This window comes from Balaenoptera musculus, chromosome 2, assembly GCF_009873245.2.
Source record: "Balaenoptera musculus isolate JJ_BM4_2016_0621 chromosome 2, mBalMus1.pri.v3, whole genome shotgun sequence".
Lineage (NCBI taxonomy): Eukaryota > Metazoa > Chordata > Mammalia > Artiodactyla > Balaenopteridae > Balaenoptera > Balaenoptera musculus.
In genome coordinates this window covers 144,455,568-144,466,086 of record NC_045786.1, presented here as the reverse complement: position 1 = coordinate 144,466,086, position 10,519 = coordinate 144,455,568, and the positions used below count along the sequence as shown (strand labels likewise).

At 44.7% G+C, this 10,519-nt stretch overlaps 1 protein-coding gene across 1 annotated transcript; it reads left to right on the top strand.

The window, feature by feature from the left end:
• The first annotated feature begins 366 nt into the window (after positions 1-366).
• On the top strand, positions 367-2,871 carry LOC118890696 (disintegrin and metalloproteinase domain-containing protein 20-like). The gene has a single exon (XM_036843855.1). It carries the CDS (start codon positions 471-473, stop codon positions 2,673-2,675), a length of 2,205 nt encoding a protein of 734 aa, XP_036699750.1. The 5' UTR covers positions 367-470; the 3' UTR covers positions 2,676-2,871.
• Positions 2,872-10,519: the final 7,648 nt, after the last annotated feature.

The following is a 10,519-nucleotide window of genomic DNA, read 5'->3' as shown; positions in this document are numbered from 1 at the left end:
TAGATTTTTGGGTGGAGGAGAAATTGGGAGTCAGATGTCAATCTTTTTAATAGGGAAAATGTCATGCCAGTGTACATGTTTAGAGAGCAGTATATAATGAATCTTTATCAGGTTCAATAATTACCAACCTACGATACATTTCCTTCATCTCTTTCCCTGGAAACCTGCTCTTCCCCCACCCCTTGCCCTTACTTATATATGAAACAATCTCAGGAATTTTATTGATTCAAGCCTTGTCCCAATTGAAATCACCTTCTTCTCTCTCTCCACCCCCCCCCTCCCTGCCCCAACCACCCCATCCTAGCTCTTCTTTCTATTTTCACTTTCAGCACTGAAGCTCTGATGGTTCAACTCTTCCAAGACACAGATCCATAAAGGTCAGCCCTGCACCCTGAACAGCTCAGAGGGAGGAGCCAGACCAGTAGTGCCTGATGCCCTGCCCTCTTCTGCCCTAAACAGATGGCTCCATAATGGCAGTGGGTGAGGCCCTGGTGCACATCAGAGTCACTCTTCTGCTGCTCTCATTTGGAGTGTCTTTGTTCATTTCTGACCACTCTCAAACCAGGGCCTCCCAGCACTTCTCCTCTCCAGAACTGGTGATCCCCTTGAAGGTGACTGGCAGGGGCAGAAATGCAAAGGCTCCAGGCTGGCTCTCCTACAGCCTGCGGTTTGGGGGCCAGAGACACATTGCCCACATGAGGGTCAAGAAGTTCTTGGTTTCCAGACACCTCCCAGTGTTCACCTACACAGACCAGCGTGCCCTCCGCCAGGATCAACCTTTTGTTCCTGATGACTGCTACTATCATGGTTATGTGGAGGGGGTTCCCAAGTCCCTGGTTGCCCTCAGTACTTGTTCTGGAGGTTTTCGGGGAATACTACAGATAAATGATCTTGCTTATGAAATTGAACCAGTTAGGTTTTCTGCCACATTTGAACACCTGGTGTATAAGATAGACATTGATGATACACAGTTCCCACCTATGAGATGTGGGTTAACAGAAGAGGAAATAGCACGCCAGTTGGAGTTGCAAGAGTTGCATAATTTCACTCTGATGCAAAGTTCTTACACAGGCTGGTGGACCCACTTGCGTTTTCTTGAGTTGGTAGTGGTTGTGGACAATCTTCGATTCATTCACTCGGAAAGTAATGTGTCAGTAGTGCAGCGTGAAATACTTGATGTTGTCAATGTAATAGGTAGCTTGTATCACTCTTTGGAACTTGATGTAATTTTAACTGGGCTTGAAGTCTGGACTGAAGGAAACCCAGTTCCCATCGATAACATAGATAAGCTTTTGGAGGATTTTGCTGTTTGGAAGTATTTTAACCTTGATGACCGACTGTCACATGATGCGGCCCATCTTTTCATAAAAAAATCATTTGGCATAAAGCTTGGACTTGCCTATGTTGGTGGAATATGCCAGCGTCCTTTTAATAGTGGAGTTAATGTTTTTGAAGACGAGAGTCTGTATGCTTTTGCAATTGTTGTGACCCATGAACTTGGTCATAATTTAGGTATGCAGCATGATACTGAATGGTGTGTGTGTGAACTTCAGTGGTGCATAATGTTTCCTGCCAGAGAGGTGACAAATAAATTCAGCAACTGCAGTTATGCCGAGTATTGGGACAATCTTATCAGTAATGGATTATGTCTTTACTCTCCTCCACATCCAGGGAATATCTTTAGGCTGAAGTATTGTGGGAACCTAGTGGTCGAAGAAGGAGAGGAGTGTGACTGTGGAACCATAGAACAGTGCATAAATGATCCCTGCTGTCTGTTGAATTGCACTCTGAAGCCTGGAGCTGCTTGTGCTTTCGGGCTTTGTTGTAAAGACTGCAAGGTCATGTCATCAGGGACTTTGTGCAGAAAACAGATCAGTGAATGTGACCTTCCGGAGTGGTGCAATGGGACATCCCATCAGTGCCCAGAAGATGTATATGTGCAGGATGGGATTCCCTGTAGTGATGGTGCCTACTGCTATCAAAAGAGCTGTAATAACCATGATGAACAGTGCAGGGAGATATTTGGCAAAGATGCAAGGAGTGCACCTCAGAGTTGCTACAAAGAAATCAACACCCAAGGAAATCGATTTGGTCACTGTGGTATCAAAGACACACAATACGTAAAATGTGCATCCCCTGATATCCTGTGTGGGAGAGTTCAGTGTGAAAATGTGGGAGTAATTCCTAATCTGATAGAACATTCCACAGTGCATCAGCTTCACTTCAATGACACCACTTGTTGGGGCACTGATTATCATATAGGGATGTCCATATCTGATATTGGTCAAGTGAAAGACGGCACAATGTGTGGTCCAGGAAAGATATGTATCCACAACAAGTGTGTCAGTATGGTTCACGTGCCACAAGCCTGTCAGCCTGAGACCTGCCACATGAAGGGGATCTGCAATAATAAACAACAATGTCACTGCAATCCTGGATGGGCACCTCCCTACTGCGAACACCAAGGCAATGGAGGTAGTAATAGTAGTGGCCCACCTTTTAATCCCCAAGCAGAAGAGACAGGACTGAAGAAGGGAAACCAGCCATTATTGTGGTTCATTCCTTTGACTTGTTTATTTTTATGTTGCATCCTTGTGCTTTGTAAGAAACATAAAAAGAAGAAGGAGGCAGAAACGATGGAAGAAAAAGAGACTGAGGAGGAAGAGGGTGACTAAGGCTCCTGCTTCATTTTTTTTAAATCTCTGGTTTTTCTTTTAATAGTAGAGAAGCATTAGGGCATGTCTGTTTCAAGAAAAATTTAAGGATCCCTCATGTCAGAATCATAAGCATTAATATTTCACTGAAGGATTCCTAGCATGTTCTTACTTACTCTTCAGTGTGTTAAGCAATATTAAAAGTTCATTTTTTTTCCCCTGGAAGTCATCTCTTTATGTTTCCTGAGCAAAGGCATGGCAAAGTCACATTTTTAAGCTAATGTCTATCTGTTGTAAACCTCCTCCCACCTTTGTACTCTTAAAATGTCCAGGATGTGCCGCTACATACCCCATTGCTGTTTTGCCAGCTTTTTTCCAAGTAGCTGTGCCAAAAGGGGGCAGTAGAAGTAGCCTGGAATGATGGATGAAGGGAGAAGGGAGTTTACTTTCTTGTGTGCTAAAAGTTACTCTGTCATATTGGTAGCCACATTTGGCTTTGGATTGCAGTTTTGTTGACCCTGTTAGAACTACCCTCATTCTTCATTAGAGGTACCAGCACCAGATGACCACTGATACTTTCAGAGATCAGAGTTGCAGCTCTGGGGTTAGCAGTGTGGTCCTCCTCTGAGTTGCTGAAGCACCAGCACCAGCTAGTCACTTGCTCTCCTTAGAGGTCTTGGTGCCTGCTCTGCAGAGGACCTCCTTAAATCATCAGTACTTGAATGAACCCAACTTCTTTCCTTTGTTCCCTTGGCCCTAGGACGTCTAGGTGCTTTCAGTAGTTACTTCATTATGATAGTTTGAGTTCTCCAGTAGCAGACACTGAATTAGAGGTTAGAGAGAAAGGATGATGAAGTCAGTTGTGCAGATGAGAAATAGCCTTGGCCATTTCACATTTCAGCCTTGGCCATTTCACATTTCAGCCTTGGCCAACCTGGCAGCAAGCTCTAGGATGAATATTGCCTGACAGACTAGTCTTGAATTGGTCCAAAATGGCCTGGTCTTCATACCCTCCCCTTGCTTATTCACTGGATGTGGGTGCCCTGGGAAGGGTAAGAGCTTGGCCATGCACCTCCCAGCAACTGAGACTGACCCCAAAGAGCTAACATCTGGAGGCTCTATGCTGATCATAATCCCAGCAGCTGGTCAGCAAGACTTTCCTGGGAGGAGGATGAAGGTGGCTCATTTGGAAATTCCACAGTCTGATCTTTGCATTGCTCTGATCAACTTTTCTTTATATGTTCTGGAAACAGCTTCTCCAGGATTCTGGCAGGCATCTATGCCTGTGGGGAACCATAGAAGAGAGAGGTTAGTGGGATGAAGCAGAGACCCTAGTACTGTGTTTGGTTCTGGAACTAAAGTTGATACTTACTGTCTCTCCACTATCTGTTCTAGTTTCCCTCATCTCTAGATAGCATTCTGATGACTTGGGTTGGATGTTAACCCTGTGTTATTACCCAGGCTCTTGTCTTTAAAGCACCCGAGTGCCTGGTCACCATGTCTTTCCCAGGCTGGGATTGCTGAATCTATCCATTATAGTAGCAATAGAGCTAGAAAATACAAAGGGGCACCTAAGGAGATCACCTGGGTTCCACACATATGCCCTACCTCCTCTCGATGATTAGGCTCAGGTATGCCTGTCAAGACTGTGACACCTCTTCTTGCTACTGCAGGGACACAGGAAACCCCAAATGCCCAGGTGGGACTCTAGCTTTGTCCCACTGTGAAAGTGTGACCCATTTGGTGACCCTGCAGAGCCTAGAGTTGCAGGGGACAGGAGGCACAAACCACCTCAGTGAGTCATAGGGAGTGATGGTAAGTGGTGCCACTTCTACTTCCAGCCCCTGGTTCCCACCCATGTAGAGGTCTCTGGTTTAGTGTGTACAACCCATCATGGAATGGAACTTGTATTAGGGTTCAGCAGAGAAACAGAACCAACAGGATATGGTGATTTATATATTTACCCTTTCCCCAGAAGAGGAAGTAAAGCCCTCAGGGATGTTTGTTCTTCTTGATATCCGGTAACTTAAATACTATGATGTGAAATTAATAATGAGATACTATGATATAAATTCAATATGCCTTATGCTACATGTTAAGGGAATAAGAGGAAATAACAAGGAAAAAAAAGGAAAGAAAACAAACAGGAAATATGAATGCAAATGTATTCAAATAAAAATAAGAACATACTCACGACATATTGCAGTCCTTGTTTCTATAACTGGTCACATGGTTGTAGCTGGTATTTATGACCATCTTCTTTTACCACCCACTCTGTTCCCTTTGCCTTCAGCAAGTACTTCATCTAATCATGGTTCTTTATCTGGTGGGGTGATCCAAACCTTTATTCCTGAAGGGTCTGGGCCAATGCTGGATTGGGTTTTTATAGTTTTCCATTGACCTTAATAACAGGGCATGTTAATACTGAGATACCCTAAGGTATTTCCTGTGTTCCAGACCTACTCTTCCTTACCTTTACTGTGGAGAAGTAGTCCAATTTCCCCTGGGTAATCAGGATCAATCACCCCAGCCATCACCATAGTTCCATTCATTGCCTCTTGATTCAGAGGCATGAGGAGCCCAAATTGGCCAGGTGGCAGTCTTATTTTCTTTTCTTTCTTTCTTTTTTTAACATCTTTATTGGAGTATAATTGCTTTACAATGGTGTGTTAGTTTCTGCTGTATAACAAAGTGAATCAGCTATACATATACATATACATATATACCCATATCTCCTCCCTCTTGTGTCTCCCTCCCACCCTCCCTATCCCACCCCCTAGGTGGACACAAAGCACCGAGCTGATCTCCCTGTGCTATGTGGCTGCTTCCCACTAGCTATCTATTTTACATTTGTTAGTGTGTATATGTCCATGCCACTTTCTCACTGTGTTCCAGCTTACCCTTCCCCCTCCCCACGTCCTCAAGTCCATTCTCTACATCTGTGTCTTTATTCCTATCCTGCCGCTAGGTTCCTCAGAGCCTTTTTTTTTTAGATTCCATATATATGTGTTAGCATACACCTGTGTTTTTCTCTTTCTGACTTACTTCACCCTGTATGACAGGCTCTGGGTCCATCCACCTCACTACAAGTAACTCAATTTCGTTTCTTTTTATGGCTGAGTAATATTCCATTGTATATATGTGCCACATCTTCTTTATCCATTCATCAGTTGATGGGCACTTCGGTTGCTTCCATGTCCTGGCTATTGTAAATAGTGCTGCAATGAACATTGTGGTACATGACTCTTTTTAAATTATGGTTTTCTCAGGGTATATGCTCAGTAGTGGGATTGCTGGGTCGTATGGTAGTTCTATTTTTAGTTTTTTAAGGAATCTCCATACTGTTCTCCAAAGTGGCTATATCAATTTACATTCCCACCAACAGTGCAAGAGGGTTCCCTTTTCTCCACACCCTCTCCAGCATTTATTGTTTGTAGATGTTTTGATGATGCCAGGTGGCAGTCTTAACTTCCAGTTAATAGAATCATTGTTGTGTCTCCTGGTGGAAGCATTCCTCCTTCTAGGACTAAGACCTCTAGGCCAGCAAAGTGTAAAGTCATGGGAACAGGAAGCAAAAATTTTGCTAGTGGGTCACTAAGGTTAATAATGAGTGATGTCAATTCCATTTCCACCTTGATTCCTGGGCCCATGAATCCTGGGTTTGGGAGAAACAGCACCATATATTGGACATTGATTCAGGGCATATACAGCATTCTGGAGACCCTTGCTCCAGCCCTGCAAGGTATGGCCACCTAGCTGGCACTATAACTGAGTCTTCAAAAGGCCATTCCACCATTCTGTCAAGACAGCTGCTTCAGGATGGTGGGGAACATGGTAAGACCAGTGAATTCTATAAGCATGGACCAATTGCCACATTTTTTCCCCTATGAAGTGAGTTCCTTGATCAGAGGCAATGCTGTGTGGAATACCATGGTGGTGGATAAGGCATTCTTAAGTAAGTCCATGGATGGTATCTTTGACAGAAGCATTGGGTGCAGGGAGGGCAAATTACATCCAGAGTGTCTACTCCAGTAAGAATAAAATGCTTCCCCTTCTGTACTGGAAGCAGTCCAGTGTAATGAACCCTCTTCTGGTACGCACCCACCAGGTAGCTGTCTGATCACCGCAGGAAATGTTGCCATATTTGGGGCTCAGTGTTGGTCTCTGCCACTGAAGATTGGGCAGTTATTGGTGGCCATAGCTTGGTCATCCTTGGTGAGTGGATGTCCATGTTGCGAAGCCCATGTATAACTGCCAACCCTGCCCTGCCACCATGGCCACTTTGTTAATGAGCCCATTGGGTGATGACGTGTGGCTGGGGAAAGAGGCTGACTGGTATCCACAGAATGGGTCATCCTATCCACTTGGTTATTAAAATCCTCTGCTGAGATAAGCTTTTGGTGAGCATTCACATGGGACACAAATACCTTCATGTTTTTTGACCATTCGGAGAGGTCTATCCACATACCTCTTTCCCATATTTCTTTGTCACCAATTTTCAAATCATGTTCCTTCCATGTCCCTAACCATGCAGAACAAACCTTTGGTCACAGCCCATGAATTGGTATATAATCACAGATCTGGCCTTTTCTCCTTGTAAGCAATGTGCACAACTAAGTGAACTCCCCAAAGTTCTGTCCACTGGGAGAATTTCTCTTCACCACTATCCTTCAGGGATGTCCCAGAGAAAGGTCGTAGTGGTGCAGATGTGCACATTCAGGTGGTGCATGCATATCATGCAGAACCATCTCTAAACCAGGCCAGATCTTCTATTCCCCTGTCAACTGATCACAGGGAACTCCCCATGAGGCTCCCCTCCTTGGGCCTGACTTTGTATATATCAGTTCCATTTGATGATGGAGTGTACTGTGCAGGCCCGCTTTATGGTGTGGTGGGTCGGATAATACCCAGTTCATGATGGGCAACTTGGTGGCCCATCATCAAGCATTCAGTAGCTACTATGGCCCACTAATACGCCAAGAGCTGTTTCTCAAAAGGAGAGTAGTCATCCAAAGGTGATGGCACAGCCTTGCTCGAAAATCTTAAAGGCCTGCAGTGTGATTTACCTATAGGAGCCCGACAAAGGCTCCAAACAGTGTCCCTACCTGCCAGAGAGACTTCAAGCACCATTGGATGTGCTGGATCATATGGCCCAAGTGGCAGAGCAGTTTGCACAGCAGCCTGGACCTGGGGCAGAGCCTTCTCTTCTTCTGGGCCCCACTGAAAACTAACAGCTTTTCAGGTCACTTGGTAAATGGACTGGAGTAACACACCAAATGAAGAATATGTTGCCTCACAAATCCAAAGAGGACCACTAGGTATTGAGCCTCTTTCTTGGTTGTAGGAGAGCCAGATGCCACTTCCTGTTTATCTTAGAAGTGATATATTGACATGCTCCATACCACAGGACTCCTATAAATTTCACTGAGGTAGAAGTGAATTTTAGTCAGATTTATTTCCCACCCTCTGACATGCCAATATCTTACCAATTAGCCTAGTGTAGTTACTACTACTCACTCACTAGGTGTAATCAACATAATATCATCAATATAATGGGCCAGTATGATATCCCGTGGAAGGGAAAGGTGATTGAGATCCCTGCAAACTAAATTATGAATAGGGCTGGAGGGTTGATTTGCCTCTGAGGGAGAACAGTGTATGTGTATTGCTAGCCTTGCCAGTTGAAAGCAAACTGCTGCTGGCAGGCCTTATGGACAAGTATGGAGAAAAAGGCATTTGCCACATCAATAGCTGCATATCAGGCACCCCGGGATGTGTTAATTTGCTCAAGCAATGAAACCATATCTGGTACAGCAGCTGCAATTGGAGGCACCACCTGGTTAAGCTTACAATAAAGTAATCCACTGTCATTCTCCAAGATCCACCTGTCTTTTGCACAGGCCAAATAGAGACGAATGAGGATGTGGTGTGAATCACCACCCCTGCATCCTTCAAGTCCTCGATAGTGGCAGTAGTATCTGTGATCCTTCGAGGGATGTGGTATTACTTTTGGTTTATTATTTTCCTAGGTAGAGACAGTACTAATAGCTTCCACTTAGCCTTTTCTACCATAATAGCCCTCACTGCATAAGTAGGGAACCAATGTGAGGATTTTTCCAGCTGCTAATATGTCTTTTCCAATTATGTATTCTGCAACTGGGTAAATAACCACAGGGTGGGTTCAGAGAGCCACTGGACCTACTGTGAGATGGGCCTGAGCTAAAGCTCCATTGACCACCTGACCTCCATGAGCACCTACTCTGACTGGAGGGCCACAGTGATGTTTTGGGTCTTCTGGAATCAGTGTCAGTTCAGATCCACTGTCTGGTAGTCTCTGAAAGGTATGATTATTTCCTTTCCCCCAATGTACAGTTACCCTGGTAAAGGGCCACAGGTCCCTCTAGGGAAGGCTGGGAGAAAAGTTAACTGTATAAATTTTCATTAGTGTATCAGGGTCCTTCCTCAAGGGGAACTGGCATCCCATTCATTCAAGGGGTTTTGGGTCCGTAAACTGGCTTAACCCTGGGAATTGATTGAATGGCTGTGACTCCGTTTTTCTGAGTTAAGTGACTTTTGTTCACTTGACTTAGAGCTTTTCTGCTTATTTAGATCAAGAGAGAATTTCTATTTCTCTTCTAGGAGCATCGTGATTAACTCACCAAGACCAAAGGTTTGCGTGAGTCTGACTTTTCTGATTGCTGCTTTGGCTCTACTGTTCATTATGGTAATCTTGCCTTCCTTGTCTTGTCACTCTGGGGGTCAAGTGTGCCACCACTTGGCCCCTGCCACCCTAGGATACATATATTCCTATTGCATTTAGGTTTCCCAATTGAGTGGCCGTGGTTCCCACTCTAAGATCTGTCCTCCAGAGAAGAGCCATCATGGAGCTCTTCAAGGATGTTGGGCTCCCCTCATAAATTTATTTCTCAAAATATTAGTGAAAGGTATGTCCTCTGGACCCCTTCAGTGTGGGTGAGTAAGTCTTAAATGACAAGTTCACTCTAACATTTCAGTCTCTCTAAGCCTCTGAATGCCTTCCTTTACATTAAACCAAGAGACGTTGGGTATTTCCAGTTAGAGCCCCTTCTAACTCCCCAAGCTGCAACATTAAATGCAGAATCTCAGCTTAGTGAGCCCATGTCAATAAATTCAGCCTGATCCAACTTTATGTTCCCTTCACCATTATCCTACACCCTCAGAGTCCATTCCCACACATGTTCCCTGGACGTCTGCTTGTATAGATTAGAAAACTCAAATAGTTCTTATGAAGTGTAGTACACATCCTTATGGGTCACACTTTGTACCTCACCTCTAGAGGTCTGCTAAGTCTTGACTCTAGTTGTAGGTCCAGAAGCAGAGCGGGTAGTGGGGTGGGTCCTGAGGAGAATCAGCATTGTTTTGCATGGCAGCTCTCTCAGGGGAGGCCATTACTGTTTCCTCAGGCAATGCAGGGTTAATCCCCTCAGATACAGATGGAGAATCTGCTACCACTGTGGGTGGGGAGGCTGCTGCTACTGGGTGGGGGTGGGGAGAACTCTTCCCCTGGTCAGGAAGACTCACTAGAGAAGGCTCAGTTTCCACAATTTCATCAGGGTCTTCTCACACATCCCATCCCAACTTACAGGATCTCGTTCTTTCCTAATCAGTCCCTTCACTTTAACAGTGAGGCTGGGAGTTCAATTTGTGTTGTAATTCAGCCTGTCTCAAAATGAGTTTCTGTATTTCATTTTCACCAGTTTCAACCCTGTGACTCCTAGAGATAAGGCTGTCTTTCAGGGCGTGCATAGGAGCTTTTAGATCACTTACGGAGTGCCTGAGCTGGGAATTGGAATCCCTGGGTTCATGCTTTTCTTTCACCACTTTGT

Coding starts and splice junctions, on each gene's coding strand:
- LOC118890696 (XM_036843855.1), top strand. CDS start 471: ATGGCAGTGGGTGAGGCCCTGGTGCACATCAGAGTCACTCTTCTGCTG.